General features: G+C 53.4%; 2 protein-coding genes and 1 non-coding gene across 4 annotated transcripts in view; 1 reads left to right on the top strand and 2 right to left on the bottom strand.

Moving 5' to 3' along the window:
- Positions 1–9,208, top strand: part of SBF2 (SET binding factor 2) — a 432,668-nt gene extending 423,460 nt beyond the window's left edge. For both annotated transcript variants that reach the window (XM_028514405.2, XM_036029007.1), the window contains 6 exons: positions 158–391; positions 1,431–1,535; positions 2,898–3,091; positions 3,810–3,897; positions 6,482–6,613; positions 7,620–9,208. In XM_028514405.2, coding sequence (XP_028370206.1) covers positions 158–391; positions 1,431–1,535; positions 2,898–3,091; positions 3,810–3,897; positions 6,482–6,613; positions 7,620–7,718 — 852 coding nt within the window. In that variant the 3' untranslated portion in view covers positions 7,719–9,208. The remainder of the gene's footprint in view (positions 1–157; positions 392–1,430; positions 1,536–2,897; positions 3,092–3,809; positions 3,898–6,481; positions 6,614–7,619) is intronic.
- Positions 9,209–11,458: 2,250 nt separating this feature from the next.
- Positions 11,459–11,565, bottom strand: LOC114501074. The gene has a single exon (XR_003684848.1). It is a non-coding gene; the product is annotated as a U6 spliceosomal RNA (small nuclear RNA).
- A 2,604-nt stretch (positions 11,566–14,169) lies between these two features.
- The window catches only part of SWAP70 (switching B cell complex subunit SWAP70), an 85,325-nt gene continuing 83,611 nt past the window's right edge, over positions 14,170–15,883 (bottom strand). Inside the window, exon 13 of the mRNA XM_036029005.1 lies at positions 14,170–14,188. The gene's annotated coding sequence lies outside the window, so the exon portion shown is untranslated. The remainder of the gene's footprint in view (positions 14,189–15,883) is intronic.

The raw sequence follows: 15,883 nt of genomic DNA, 5'->3' as shown, positions 1-15,883 counted from the left end.
TGCATTCTTTGTTTTTATGTATACATTTCAATATTTAGACTTGTGGTATTTGAACCTCTGTTCATACTCTTGCCCTGGACCCTGCAAATTTTAGGGGCTGGCCTGCAAGTCAACTTGAGTCAAGGTGAAGCTATATTTCAGAATTTTCTTTCAACAGGCCCTGAAGCCCAATGTCAATGTCTCCAGCCTCAAGAAGTGGGATTACTACACAGAGGAGACCCTTTCCATGGGGCCTTCATATGACTGGGTGATGCTGACCCCCAAGCAGTTGCCCTCGGAGGACGCGGAGCCAGCTGGGGGTGCTGGGCCACAGAGCCAGAGGAGAACAGTGTGGCCATGCTACGATGACATCAGCTGTGCTCAGCCCAACGCCCTGACCGGCCTCTTCAGTGTAAGTGCACGGCATGTAGGCACTCACCCAGGGCACCGTGGGGGCACAAGGGCCCTCAGGAGCCGGGCTGAGTTCAAAGCTCACACACATCTGGACTCGGCTCTCCTCACTCCGCTCAAGGGAGCACTCCAGGAGCGTGAGGAAACCAAATTTGCTCCCCAGAATCCATGGGGGGCCAGGCTCAGCTACTGGGAAAGTCTCCATAAAAATGAGTTTTCCAGCATCACGAGGAAGCAATCATGCAAATGGAGAGCAATTTGTAGCCTCCCAGCTGGTCTAGCTGCCCAGGCAGCCTGAGTCAGGCCTGGGGTATGGCTTTCGTGGGTGCTGTGCTTCCTCTGGTCAGAAGTGTGGGCAGCTGGTGGCCTGGTGGGAGCACTGCCAGCCATCTTTCAGAAGGAATATTCTGGAGAGAAACCATCCTGGCAGTAGCCGCCCTGGTGAGGACAGCAGCCCCAGAGTTAGATAGGGCCCAGCAGCACCTGAAGAGGCTGGCCGGTTTTCTCACCAGAGCGGTGCTCCTCAGAGGTGACACAGCCACAGAGGTGGCTGCCCTGCTCCCCTGTCCCAAGGAAATTCCTTGCCTTCGGGACTTCGTGATTCGTTCTTTCCACATCTGGTTTGAATTATCGGAGCTGAGGGCTCCTCCGTCAAGGACGGACTTCTCATCTGCCTCAGCTGTTAGGGTTTGGACACCAGCCCAGTGCCTGACCTTTTGCTGCGGCCGTCAGATTTCCTATGGGCTGGCCAGGGGTGTTCAGGATGCATATTTCTTCCCTGTGCTGAAGCCATTCTGTGTAAAAAGTCCTGGTTACAGACCCTAATAAGTCACCCTCACTGCAGGGCAGCACAGCAGCTGGAGCTCCTGCAGCTGTTCCCTGCGGGGGCAGCCTCAGGCCCTGTGTTCACCACCGGCTTCAGCTGCCCTGTGGCCGCACTGTGCGTCTGGGCCCAGGACCAGGGAGATGCGGCTTTGGGGCACGTCCTGATTTCTATGAAATACTTATCTGTCAGAAAACTCCTTTTAATTACTTTGCAGGAAATTGAAAGATTGGAGCACAAATTGAACCAAACCCCTGAGAAGTGGCAGCAGCTGTGGGAAAGGGTCACCGCGGACCTTAAAGAGCAGCCCCGAGCAGACCACGTGAGTTGGCAGGGCCCTTCGAGGAGCTGCTCCTGAGTTTTCCCAGGGTGCTAGGGCAGGGGGGGCCTGCTGCCACAGGTGACCCCAGGGGGCTTATGGCTGAAAGGAAGGGTGGAAAGGGAGGGGTCGTGCCTTGGGGTTTGGGGGCAGAAAGTTCCATTCGGCTGAATACTTCCTGAGTGTCTCACTTTACCACAGTGACATAACTCTTACGGTTCAGGACCCCGTGTCTGGGGGAAATTACTGGTTCTTTTCTATCTCGGAGCCTCTGTGGGTTCAGCTGATCTCCTACCACATTGGCGGGGGGGGGGGGGAGATGTCAAGACCATATTCGCTCGAGAGAAATCATCAGAGAAAATGGAGTATTTTAAAATGGCAAAATATGCTGTTTTCTGTCGATCACACCCCCTTTTCTGTGTCTGACTTGAGAAACTTTTATCAAGCACATAACATGTGCACAGGACCATGCTGGGCACCGTGCACACGGTGCCCCCTGTCTCCCCACGGTGAGGGGGCGGCCTCCCTCTCACACGTGCAGGGACGGGCACCGACAGCACACAGTGAGCACTGGGGACGGTGCCAGTCGCACCCACGTCGGATGGGCTCCAAGTGCAACAACAGGGAGTTGGGACAGCGTGCTGGGGAGCCCTGTGGGGAAGAGGTGAGGTCCGCAGGCTCAGGAGCCACAGAGGGGTCGGGGAGGGGCGCGTAGAAGGGAGCCTCGGAGTGATTCGGGAGGTCCCCGGGCGCAGTCCCTCCCTTCAAGTGGCCGTTCAGGGGCTGTGATCAGACGGGCCGGAGGTGGTTGACGTCTTCTTTCCTCAGGAAAAAAAAATAGTTTTTTGTCTTTTTTTTCTGACTATAGAAATAAGATATGTTTATTCTTTTAAATAAGACAATACACAGAAAGTTATAAACTAGAAGATAAAAATCACCCTCAATTTATAACCTAGAAATAAACTACCATGCTGACAATCTTGTTTTATTCTAAATACACATATATAAGAGATTTGCTATGTGTGCTCTTTTCAAACCTGCTCGCTTTTTCATTTAATACGTGGCACACCTGCCCTTCCGTTTGTCAGGATGTAAATCAGCAGCATCGCTTTAATGGCTGTTAGAATTCCATGGGATGGAAACTTGTTTTTGTTTTTTTTGAACCAGTCCCCTAGTGATGGACATTTAAGTTGTTTCCAGTTTTCTACTATTACAAACATCTCCAGGATGAACACCTTTATACATATATTCTGCCTATTGGTTCAGTTTTTTCCCTTGAGATAGCTGTTCAGAAATTCAGAAATTGCTGGATGAGTTGCTTCAAGCCTTTGAAGGCTTTCCCAGCTCCTGTTCGTTCTTGTTCAGCCGCAGAGACACCCTTCGGGCTCCCCGGGGATTGTGTCTACCAACCTGCCTTCCTATCAGAAGAGGTCTGTGCTGCACCTGGCCGACAGCAGTGCGGGGGAGGAGCAGAACGCCAGCATCTCGCCCTCCAACGGCGTGGACCGGAGAGCAGCCACACTGTACAGCCAGTACACGTCCCGGAACGACGAGAACAGGTGGGCGGCACCACGCCCCCCCACCCAAGCTGGGCTGCCCCGCCCCCCAACCCAGCCCCTGCTGCACCTCAGCCCGGGAACAGGCTGGGCCAGTGCAGCACAGCCTGCTGTAGACGGGAAATGGATTTGCCTTGAGTTTTTCTCTGTTTCTGTCATAAATCTGTGTAATGGTTCTTTGAAGAGGAAATACCAAAATTACAATTAGAATGATGCCAAGGGGTTGTAGTTATTTGTGGCTGAGTCCTGATTGGTATTATCTCATGTCTGCCAGGTCTTTTGAGGGATTATGTGTCATTCAGCGCTTTCTCGGTGGCACACACCAGAACTCTAGTCCATGCTAGCTCAGGCAGAAAGGAATTTGCTCACGCAAACGGGGAAGGCCACGGCTGTGCCGGTTTCGCACAGTCTTCAGGCTCCTGCCCGTTGGCCGACTCCTCTTTCTCTCGTGGGTGGCGGCCGTGCCGGTGGGGCACCGAAGTTGGTCCCTGGGAGCACGGAACCCTGCAGGTTTGGTATGGAAGTAATTCCAGCAGAAAGCGCCTGTCTGTCCCCAAAGGTCTAGTAGAAGAATTTCCAGGGAGAACCCTGATTGGGTTTGGGGGTTTTTTGGATCATTTGAGGGAAATAGAGATTCAATGAAGAAAAAGAACAGACATCCCTTTACAATTTTTTTTAAATGAAAAATCAAAACGAACTACCCTCTTGTCATTTCTTCTAGGTCTTTTGAAGGAACTCTTTACAAAAGAGGGGCTTTGCTGAAAGGCTGGAAGCCCCGCTGGTTTGTTTTGGATGTAACAAAACATCAGGTAATGCCATCAGCTGCGGGAGCCACTCTCCGGGCCAAGCTCAGCGCCCGGCTGCTGTGTGTGTGACTCGGTGGATCGCATATACAGACTGCTTTCCCAAGACCTCTCCTGTGCTGCCTGGGGGCTCCTCCAAGGACCCCCACGTCCCTGAGCGAGGGCAGTAGCCTGCCAAGGCCAGGTCCAAAGTGACTCTGCCTCGTGTGTGCGGGCAGGACAGTGACAGCTGAGCCCAGAGCGTAAGAGCAGTAGAACTCTGCTTCTTCACGCCCAGCTTGCTCCTGCTGCCTGCTCCTGGCCCCAGGCCAGGAGGGACCCAGAGGTTTGCAGCGCGGTGCGTGCTACACACACACGCAGAGGCCGGTGGCAGTGCCCACGCCCCACAGTACAGATCACCCTTGGCCTCGCAGCACCAAGCACCCGTTCACAACCGAGGGCATTCGGCAGGCTTTATTGTGCACCTCCCCTGTGCCCATCACTGCACAGGTTACAGAGGAAGGCGGTCTTACTCCTCAAAGATGGCAGCAGCAGGGGAGGGCACCTCGCAACAGGCCAGCCTGGGTGGGCCCACCCACACCTGGAATTCACAGGGGACGAGTATTAGACTGGACCCCACGGACCGCGTGAGGAAGCCCTTTGCCCACTGTTAGGTTCTTAGCTTTCACTGTAGAAGCCCACACACGCTCAGCATCATAAACTTGGCTCCAGTGACCCCAGCAGAGAGGGAGCCCCCCTGCACCCTCAGCCCCGCTGCACCTCACTGCTGAGGCACGGGCGCACAGTCTGGCTCTCACCCGTCCCTGGCAGGGGGTTGGGGGGGTCTGTTCAGTTCAGAGTGGTGAGCTGTCACCTCTCCCCAAGGCTCTCATCAGGCCTGTACCTGGAGAGCCCTTCCAGGGGGGTCTGTGTGGGGACCACCTTTCCCCCTATCAGAAGGCTCCACAAAGGTCTCACAGAGTCTTTGTGGAAGAATGTAGAGAATTTGTTTTCAAATACGCCACACAAGCCCATCTTACAGGGCTGTACTTTAAAACAACAGTGTCTCTGAAGTCATGGAGTCTACACGGTGTAGAAAATCCCATTAAACCACTAACTATAGCTCAGGAGAATGCCATAATTTTCCTGTAATTTACAGTTACATCAAATCATATTTGTATCCTGACCAGCCTTTCGGGCTTCTTTCACATGAGAGGCACACAGTTTTTCCGTGAGCCCTGCCCACACCACGCCTGCAGGAGAGGCGGGGAAGGTCCGAGGCCAAGACCTCAGGGACGAGGCAGCTGGCACGTTCCGGCTGCGTCCGCAAGAGAGTGAAACCGGACTGTGGGCCAGCCGGCGTCTCCACCAGCGGTCTCTTTCATTTCAAAACCCAGTCTTCCTGTTGGTTCTTACTCCCAAAGTAATGCCTGTTTGTTCTGCCGAGTCCTCTGTGCCCCCCACTCCCTGAGATAACTGCTATTAATAATTTGGTATATAGTTCTCGAAATAATTTTCATATATATATGTATAGATGGATACGTATGTACATCTAGTTTGAGTTGCTAGGAAGGTTAAATGCGTCACATACGAAAGAATCAGAACAGTCCTGGACATAGTCACCGCTCAGTCAAGTCCTGTGCTACTTACTCAGTTTTTCAGAAATTATGTATCTACATGCTCATTGGCAACTTACCTTTTATATAATGCATTTGAACATACTTTCCTACCAGTTTATACGGATCTTCTTTATCATTTTTAAAAAGCTATGTAGCTTTCCCTATCACTGCTGCACTGCCATGTAATTAACCAGCACCCCACTGAAAGGCAGACACATCTCCTCAGTTTTGAGCTGCTAAACACAGTGCTGAAGGGAACCTCTCTGTGCATGTGTCTTTGCACGCTGTGGGGGCGTTCCTGTGGGATACTTTCCAGAGGTGGGAAGAGTGTATCAGTACGCACAAACATTTTAAATTTCAGTTGCTATTGCCAAACTGCCCTCCAAAAATCTAACGAATTATATTCCCAGTAAGAGTGTGTAGTACCTTGCCTTCAACCTGGATATTACCAGCCATATTTATTTATTTTTTATCAGCCATTTTTAATATTTCTTAACACAAGTGAGAAGCCTTCACTTCCGAAGTCTCGTTGGCTCCTCCTGCTCACTGCCCTCTGACTGTGAGGTCACGCCTGCTTTCCGACGTGTGAAGGTCGTCTGTGTTTCTCCTGTGACTTGCTTGTAGAGATCCTTTGACAGTTTTTTTCCAGGATTTTTACCTTTTTCTTATCAATTTCTAGGAGTTCTGTATGTATTCTAAGCATTCACCCCTTTTTATATGTCTCATATAGTTTTTACAGTTGTTGGTTGCCATGTAATTTTATTTTTTAATATGTAATTCACTTGTTCAGATTTCACAAAAATACCTTTCTCCAGCTTTCTCCTGGCCACCTAGTATTTTTTTTCCTGGAGGCAGCCAGTGTTTCCGGGTGTGGTCTGTTCTCCCGGCACACGCAGGGCCGACGGGGGAGAGCTCCCAGGCACAGCGTGACCGGCCCCGCCGCTCCCCCTCTCTGTGTCTCTCACCTCCTGTCTGTGCCCTTGTGGTTCCAGCTGCGATACTACGACTCAGGTGAGGACACGAGCTGCAAAGGCCACATCGACCTGGCGGAAGTGGAAATGGTTGTGCCTGCTGGCCCCAGCATGGGGGCCCCGAAGCACACGAGTGACAAGGCTTTCTTTGATGTAAGTTGATCTTACTTGTCTTTTTCTGGCGCTGTCTGCACACGACCTTACTATCCATCTCCCTCCAAGAATTGTGGGGCCCCAGAGCAACTGGTGGTGACTGTAGATGGGTCACAGACCCCCTGGCTATGAGAATTGCTGTAAAACTTGAACTCAGCACTCTGACCCCCAGCCTGACCTCTCCCAACTCTCCATTTGTCTCAGAAGGCTGCACATTGCTTTGCACAAAGGACTTCTTCAGAAGGTGTTCAATCATATACGAAAGCAAATGAACTCCTTGTTATATATTAGTTACTTCACTCGCCACCTACTGTCAGGAGCAGAAGGAAGACTACTTTCTTCGTTTCCAGTGGTCTTCTTGCTTGACCATCTACAAAAACTGTCCTTAGCCACACATGATGACTGTCTGTCTGCCCTGCATCTTCAGCAGCTAATAGGGGCCTTGGGGGCATTTTATGGGCCACACAGGAAGGGCCCTGCTGTGTGCGGGCCATGCGGCTGCATCCGTAACTCTGGGTTTCCAGTGTGGCCGCAATGGGAGACCAGAGAAGAGGATGGAAAGGGGCACAGAAGCCAACCTCACCGTGGTCTGGATGAGTCTCCGGCTTCCCCGAGGCGCACAGGGAGCTTACTGGGCACCTGCACCGTGCTGCTGCCGTGTGTGGGAGAGGCGGGGCGTGCCAGCCCATCCCGACCCCCCTCCCTAGTCAAGGAAAGCCCCAGGAATAGGCAAAGCAGGGTTGTCCTAGTATGTCTCCCTTTCCTGCCAGTACCTTCCGGCAGATTCTAACCTGCCGTGGGGATGGTAATCGTCCCCTGTAACTTTGGGGACTGGAAAACTACAGTGAAGACAGAGGCAGTGGCAGTGCGGTAGCAGAGGAGAGAGAACACTCAGAGGCTCAGGGGCGGTGCGGGAACCAGGTTGCAGGGGTAGCCCTGCATGCTTGCCCACAGCCTCACAACAGCCCCACCCTTCACCTCTGGGTCTCTCCATTTGGTTTCGTAGCTCAAGACCAGCAAACGTGTGTACAACTTCTGCGCCCAGGATGGACAGAGCGCCCAACAGTGGATGGACCGGATCCAGAGCTGTATCTCCGACGCCTGATGCCCACAGTCACCCGAGCAAAAGAGAGGAAAGACTCAGGCTGCCAGACAGGGGAAAGGGCGTGAGGTCCCCTGGCCACTCTCACCCAGTCCCCCCTTTCAGCAGTTGCTGTGCCTGCTCAGCCTGAGTGGGTGTCTCGCAGGTCTGGTCAGAAGCACCAGGCGCTTCCTGTGTCCTGCACTAGGTGGTTCTAACAGGGTCTCAGTGCTCCGGGGTCAGAAGAGTGCTTTCTGAGCCAGCTGTCTGCCACCCCCTAGGCCAATGGGCTGCCACCTACTTGCGTCCTTCTTCATGAAAGCTAGAGCCTTTCCGTTCCCCCCAGGTCATAATGTCCTTGGAGAGCTTTCTGGCAAGCAAAAATCAAAACCCTCCAAGGTTGTTGTATTCTGCACAGAACAGGTTTCCCGGCCCGTAGAGAGGCTCAGCTCTCTGGTGCTGCCAAGATGTTCTTCCATAATCCCCGCCCAGCCGCCGGGGTTCACAACAGCAGCATTGGAGCTCAGTGGCGGGCACAGCAGGGCACACGGGATTCTCGTGGCGGAAAGGTCGTCCAGGGAACGAGGCAGCCCTGACCCAGCCACTTTGGAGAAGTACGGCTCCCAAAACACTGGGTCCTCTCGGCCAAGGTGCCCTGCGGGTCCAGAACTGTGTGTCCTTATGCGCTCCTCTGCTCCCTGACAGCGTCTCACATGAAATAACTTGCAGAAAGCTGAACGCACTAACCCACAAAACAAACACTTGCACTGACCTCCTAATGAAGCGAAGTTAGAAAGACAGAGCCAGCCGTTTGTGGCCGCACCCAGCGGCACGTCAGCACAGGAACGTGAGAACTGCTCTTAGGTTTTCTTTACTTGCATGACCTCGGGTCTGCTCGGCCTTCGGCCTGAGGAGTGCTGCTTGTTCGCGGGAAGGCGGCGTCTCTGCTGCAGCCCCCGGCCAGCCCGTCAGGGCCGCGGCGCTTGTTTTCGAATGTTAATATGTTAAATACCAAACTAATGTTTCAAGGCCATGTATATATGACTTCTATATCCTTGTTCTTCAGACAGTCTGCTTATAATTTAATATAAAATTAACTGAACTGAGTCAGTCATAAGATTTCAATAATAAAACAGTTCCCTTTTAAAAAATTAAAAAACCACTTTGTCTTTGTAGGTTAAAAATAAGTCAGATTTTCAAATTTATCTAAACACTAGGAAATAGAACTGTGATATGTAAGAAATTGAGGGAATAATAAGAATGAAGGATTTTCTATCATTTTCATTTTATAAATGCCACCTGTGAAAATGGTTTTTGCACATTATTTGTATTTTTTCTTTGTATATGAAATAATTTTTGTACTATGTAAAATATGAAGCCCATTGTACCTTCAGCTATTTGAGACTGTACACAGCGCTTCTTTTATAACTGGATTCTTTTAACTTTCATAAAGGCGTTACATGCCTTACATTCACTAACCACCTTGAATTAAATTTATTTCTTAAGAAAAAGCATCCCTCATTTCCAGTGAAATAAAGTTCATTCCGCAGTGCACAGCACTCGGAGATAGCATTTGGGATTCACACGTGGGACTGAACGTTCAAGGGAAAGCACCGCACGGCCGACCTCAGACCTCGGGTCTGTTAATGTCGTCACTGCCCTTGCTCGGGAAGGAACCCTAGACACTGGACCTGCTGGCGGGAGCCTCTCAGTCCCAGCAGCACGTCTGCACAGTTTAAGGGAAGGCCTGAGGCCACCCGCCCACCCACCGTGTGCCTTTCGCGGGCTGTGTGAAATTGGTTGAGTCCTTTACCACTTTGGGGTCACAGCCCTACCACCTGTGGCATGTGGCAGTGCGTGAGAATTCCGGGCAGGAGAGACTGAATTCTCGTTTCACAGCAGAACTTCCTGCTTCAGGAACTTGAGAAGCAGCACAAGGGATGGACCCGTGATCTCAGCTCTGGACAGTGCCTCCTCTAGTTAAGGGGACCTTGGCCCCATGCTGACACGCAGCCAACAGAATGCAGGTTCTTTTGATACCCAGGAGCCTCTCTCTGAGTCAGGCAGAAGGGGTCCCCGTCCGCCACAGAGGCTCAAGGTGTGGCAGTGACATCCCCTCCTTAGGCCTTCCGGTTTCCTCAGTCTGGAGGGCCCCCGTGGCCCAGGCCCTGGGACCTGCCCCCTGCCCCTGCTGTGTCCCGGACATCAATCAGGAGCCCTGTTCACAGCGTCGTGGGGGGGTGGGGGGACTGGGCTCCAGGGCAGACCCTGCAACGCCTCCCCTGTAGCCCCCTCCCCTGTAGACCCCATGGCAGAGCCTTTCCTAGTTCAGGCTCTAGAGAGATGCAGACCCAGGCCGCGAGTCAGCACAAGGCCCGCCCCCCACGCCCAGTCCAAGCCCTTTCTCCTCCCCGCCCAAGCCCGCCACCCTGTGGGCTCCGCTCCAGAGCTAGAGTTGAACCGTTAGTAACGGCATGGCAGTTTGCTTCTCAATGGAAATGGGCATTTCTAGAGATTGTCAGGAGTTCTTTTAAGAGTTGTTAAGTAACCCCATTATCCTATAAAGAATTTCTGAAAGATCTCAAGTTGATAACTAGGAAATGCCCTCAGGGATGGCCACCAACTGGAAGTATGAACTGTCAAAGAAGCAGGGGGCGGGGGGGCACTGGGAGAGCTTCGTAGCCCCAGCACTTGGGGGGTCTTGGCTTGAAAGCAAAAGGAAATAGATGGTGTTTATTTTCATAACATTTTATTTTCAACAATATATTTTATTTAACCCAGTATATCAAAATTATTTAGACATGTCATCATTACCAAAGAATTATTCATGAAATACTTTACATCTTTGTTCATACTGAGTCCTCAGAATCCAGTATTTCTTTTACACTTACCGCACATCCCCGTGTGGACTAGCGTGTTTTCTTCATGCTGAGAGTTCCCACACCAAATGCACGTCCTTCTTCCACACCAGCACTCTCTCCAGCACCCACTGGGTGTCCAGCAAGTCCATCCAGTTTTGACACACACTCCCCAGAGTGGGTGCAGACCCCACGGGCTGGAGACCTCACCAGCCCTCCTCCTCTCCCCAGAAGGTGGAAGTTCCCACCCTCTAGTCACAGGTTCGCTCTTCCTGTGACCAGCCCATCCGGAAGCTCCGCAGGGGCCCTACCCCACCACTCTGTCTGCTAAACCAGGTGAACAGCAGACCCTCCCATCAGGAGATTCTAAGTGTTTTACGGACTCCATGCCAGGCACCCAGGACAAAGACCAATTTTTGTTTATTAGTACACCTTATTTCCAGTTACTTTTATACTTGAAAAAAATTTTATTTAATAAGAGGACATCTTTAAAAGGAAGGTGAATCTTCTGACTTATCCATTCAATTGGAAAGGTGCCATTGCAACCAGCCTCTAGAATACTTTGTATGAAGAATTACTAAGTAGGTAATAAGTTTTTTCCTAGTCATTAAGTTGTTTTATTTTATTTTAAAATTTTTTTTATTGTTGTTCAAGTACAGCCTTCTGCCTCTTCCCCCTACCCCTTCCCACCACTCGAGCCCTCCCCACCTCCCTCCCCCATTTCCATCCCCTCCCTTGTTATTGTCTATGTGTCCTTTATACTTGTTCCTGTAAACCCTTCCCCTTTTCCCCCATTATCCCCTCCCCTCTGGTCACTGTCAGCCTGTTTTCAATTTCAGTGTCTTTGGCTATACTTCGCTTGCCTGATCATTTTGTTTACTAGGTTCCTGTTAATGGTGAGATCTTAAATATATGGAATGCTTCACGAATTTGCATATCATCCTTGTGCAGGAGCCATGCTAATCTTCTCTGTATAGTTCCAATTTTACCACATATGCTGCCAAAGTGAGCACCTTGTTTCCAGTCCTACCAGATGAAGCCGTGCAGGTTTAGAGCAGTGACCTGCTCACTGGGGAGCCTGCAGTGGGAGGGAGACCTGGGCTCCGGCTCTGTTCTAATTCGCTACATGGCCTTGAACCAGTCCCTTTGCTGGCCTTTGGCCTATAAAATGAAGGACCCAGGTGATCTGTAATTGTGTGATTCCAGCTGTTTACCTTTGCAAAAACTCAGGTTCCAAATGGAGACTTAAAGGATTTGCTGGAAAAGACCAAATCCTCTAAATCAGTGTTTTCTGAGATTATAACGTACTATACGAAGCTTCTGATTTGGCCAGGTCGGGGTGGGGCTAGACATTCGGTATTTCTAACAAGCCCCCAGGTGATGCCGAGGCTCTGGTCCCAGGACCACACTGGAAGTAACAAATGTTAGGAAGGGGGGCAAGGGCAGGTGGGAAGGAGTCAACAGGAATGCCATCCCTGTGAGAAGAGAAAGGGACGGGAGGAAGTGGGGCAGGGGAGACTTGAGACTGCAGTGCAGTTCTAAGGAAGGTCAGCCGGCGGGGAAGAGGCCCTCAAGCCATCAGGAAGCCCCGAATCTCCCCAGGACATCCGTGGCTGCACAGCCCTCCGCAGGCAGCAGCCCTCGGGAAGCATGGTGTTGGCGCGAGCTAAGGAACAGATCTGAGAACATGGCCGGGTGCTGGGGCACAGCCCCTGCAGCCTGAGGGAAACCTTCGCCTGGCGGTCCCCACCTGCCCCTTGTGCCACACAGGTCTGTTTGCCCACCGGGTTCAGAGAGCAGCCTCTCCCATTTCCCTTGGGCTGGTCCTGAGGGACACAAAGAAGGAGGGAGGCCACAGGCCTAACTACAGCCCCTGGCAGTGCATCCTCCCCTCCTCCTTCCATTCCGAATTCTCTCACCCCCCACAACCTGAGCAGATAAGGCACTAGCTGGTCAGGTAAGGCACTACCTGGTTGTGTGCCCCAGCCTTCATTCCAGTGGGAGGAAGGGGGGTCTAAATGCTTGGCAGTCAAACCCCTCTCAGGTCAGGATTCATGTGTGTGACCTTCCTGATTACAGGGGGGGCTGCCTGGATGTGCCCAGTGGGTCACTGGGTCCCACACATTCCTGCCTGCCGCCGGTATGTGAACTCGGGGTCTGACAGCCCCTCCCGGCCCCGGACACAGGAATCCACACTGCACGGACGGTAACCATAAACTAGGGCTGCAGGGCCCCTGCGCGCCCCGGTCAGACGCTGTGCTGCTCTGTGTGGAACTCCGTGTGCTTTTGCATCAGGGGAAGCCCCTGGATGTGCCGCTGACTGAGGCACCGTGGTCGGGAAAGGCACACTCAGGCCCACAATAGGTCTCTGTCCCCGTGAAGATGAACAGCTGGCCCTTCCAGGGTGGAAGGGGCTGATGCAGGTGATGTGCCCCCAGGAGGTGAGCTGGTGGCCTTGAGGAACAGTGCCACATCAGGGGCGCGGCTTTGGTCTCTCGCTGACAGGCTGGTTGGACATTCGGAGGCAGCAGGACCTCGAGTGGCCTTGGTACATGGCAGAGCCTGAGCCGTCAGGCCCACGTGGGTCCTGGTGTGGCTTCTGCCCCCATCACTCCGGCCACTCCACCCAAGTGCCCATGTGCCAGTTCTTGCATAGCTGGTGCCAAGGCCTGCCCAGTGTGACTGTCCAAGCCATTTTGTTCATTTGCCTGTTCACCGCCACTTCCGTGCTGGGTGAATTCTAAGGGGCATTAACACGTGACCCTAAAATCTTCACACTCCGTGTTTTCTCCCATGTCAGTCTGCGTGCCTCTCCCCACACCTCCTTGCCCCCAGTCTGCCCGTCTTTTCCTTGCAGTCCCCCGACCAAATGGCCACGCCATTGGCCTCTGCCCAAGAGTGTGACTACTTCTCACCACCTCGGGCCACTTTCTTGAGCACAAGGCAGAAGACCAAGTGCTCTGCTCACAGCCCCGCATGTTGGGAATACGTCCCCGCCCTCACACCTCGGTCCTGCAGCCGCCGTGTGCGCGTCAGCCCATCGACAAACCGCGCTCCGGCATTTTCCTCTCCCTTTAGCAGTTGTACAGGGCCCCGTGTGTGGCCAAAGGTACGAGCCAGAGGACGGACTCTGGCTACGTCCCCCTGCAGTTGACCTGTGCCCGTCAGGCCCACTCGGGCTCAGTCCCGGGGCGGCACTCCCGCCCCTCAGAGGGGCTGCTGCTGGCCCGCCCGACCCCTGACGCGGTGCACCCAACAGACCCAGCTCACCACGGGCAGTTCCAGGCGTCCGGGCTGCTGTGCCGTGCTCACGTGCCCCGTCTCCACCAGAGCTGGCTGACGTGCCAGAGGTTGTTTCTCAGAAGGTGTGTAATCAGTCCACCGTTGCCGATGGCGGACTTGCTCCGTGATTGTCCCACTGGGACTCGCCATAAGCTCCACGCTACACCTCTCCCTGTGCCCGGAACCGGCACTTCCCACGCCCGCGATTCTGCCGAGCCGTGGGAGCCAAGCGCGGCAAATGACCACACACCGAAGGCCTTCTCAACCTGCTCTAGCAGTGACTCGAGTCTGGCTCCGCCGCTGTGAGCAGGGCTGCGCCCGAGGCCGCCCTCGGGCTCCCGCAGGGCCGCCGGCCTCGGGGAGGTCGGACGGCGGCACGAGAAGTAAGCTGTAGGCACCGCCAGCCCTTTACCCTTCAAGTTGGGACTGGTGGGATTAACCTCTGCCATGTCCCCTGGGATGAGACACTGCTTTTAATTACTATCTTGGGCAGGGCAGGGGAGTAGGGAGAAGGCAGATCCAGAAGTTTCCTCTTGGCCATCTTGGCTCCTACCTAGTAAGCCAGGGACCCAGTGTGAGGGTCACTGCAACTGTCAACGCACATGAGTTCTGCCCAATTAAACGCCCGGGCACAGGGGACTGCGGGTGGGCTCCCGGACCCAGAGCGCCCACGGCAAGCAGATGGCCAACAGGGCTCCTCTACTCGAAGGTGGCCGTGATGCTTGAGTCCCCGGATGGTACTGTTGACTCAGACTTTGCATCTGCTAGTCCTCCAGTGCCATATTATTCTCCTTTCTCTCGTGAACAACTACCCAAACAAATGGCCGTGGCATTGGGGAGAAAATACTGATGGAATCATTACAAAACACACTAGACACCTGGCCACCTCTTCAGTGGGCTCCAGGTCTGGCGCTGGCTCAGGTCTGGGGGGTGAGCAGGGACCATGAGTTTCTGATGCCCCTGCCTCCTGCAGCTCCTCTTCCCTGTCTGCTTTTTGGCTGTAGGTGTGAAGCAGAGCCGTGCTGGCTGCCCGTCCGTCCTGCCCCCAGGGACACCATGCTCTGTCCACCATCTTCACAGCCTCCTGTGAGCCAGCGCCCCACACTGGCCCATCCAACCAGGGGCCCACTTTCCTCAGTTTTTTAAATGTCTCCTCTGCCATCACCCAGGAGAACTCAGGTATTAACATTTGGCTGAGTGTCGGCTACTCCTTCCAGGATACTAAGAGCCCCACAACAGAGCCTGCCCGTCCCCTGCTGTTCTCGCTAGGGTATCAAATCTGACTCAGTGGGTCAGGCACCATCCTTCAAAGCAAAGCTGCGCTGGTTCGATTCCCAGTCAGGGCACATGCTTGGTTTGTAGGTTTCGTCCCCCTTCCAGGCACGTACGAGAAACAACTGGTGGATTCTCACCACCGATGTTTGTCTCCCTCTCTCTCCCTCCCTTCTTTCTCTAAAAATAAATAAATAAAATCTTTCTTTTTAAATCGTGTGTCTCAAGAAAGTACCCTTGAGTCAGTGGATTCTTGCTTGTCCAATCTTACATTCCAGCCCCTTAATCAAGTGCTGCCAAAACCCAGCCCCCCCACGCACCCAGGCTGCCAGTGTCTGCAACAGTGACTGCTGTCTCATGGCACGGTCTCTCACCTCCCTTTCCAGGCCCAGCATGTCCCCAGCCAGGTTATTCTGGAATGCAGCCCTCAGCGTTGTCCTTGGCAGTCAGGGGAAGAAATGGGGGCCACTCCTACAGGAGCACCTGTCGCCCTGCGGGGTGGGGCCTCTGTGCACCTCAGGACAGCAGAGGTGTAGCTCCTACAAGGAAGGGTGAGCCACCTCTGCAAGCTCAGGGGGTGCGGGAGGCTGCGGCCCCGAGTCTGCAGGGGCATCCCCCCACCTGTCTGTGTCTCACGTGCCAGGGTTCCAGGCTTTCGCCACCAGGGTCTGACCTTTGACCTTCTCATTGCTGGCTGAGCGTCCAGGCTTATCAGGAGCCCTGCCACTCCATCAGTCCGTCTCCAGCCTGCCACTCAGCGCTATCTGCTCCCACTGC

This window comes from Phyllostomus discolor, chromosome 6 (genome assembly GCF_004126475.2).
Source record: "Phyllostomus discolor isolate MPI-MPIP mPhyDis1 chromosome 6, mPhyDis1.pri.v3, whole genome shotgun sequence".
Taxonomy (NCBI): Eukaryota; Metazoa; Chordata; class Mammalia; order Chiroptera; family Phyllostomidae; genus Phyllostomus; species Phyllostomus discolor.
The sequence above is the reverse complement of the archived record's forward strand: the minus strand, read 5'-3'. Positions and strand labels throughout refer to the sequence as shown.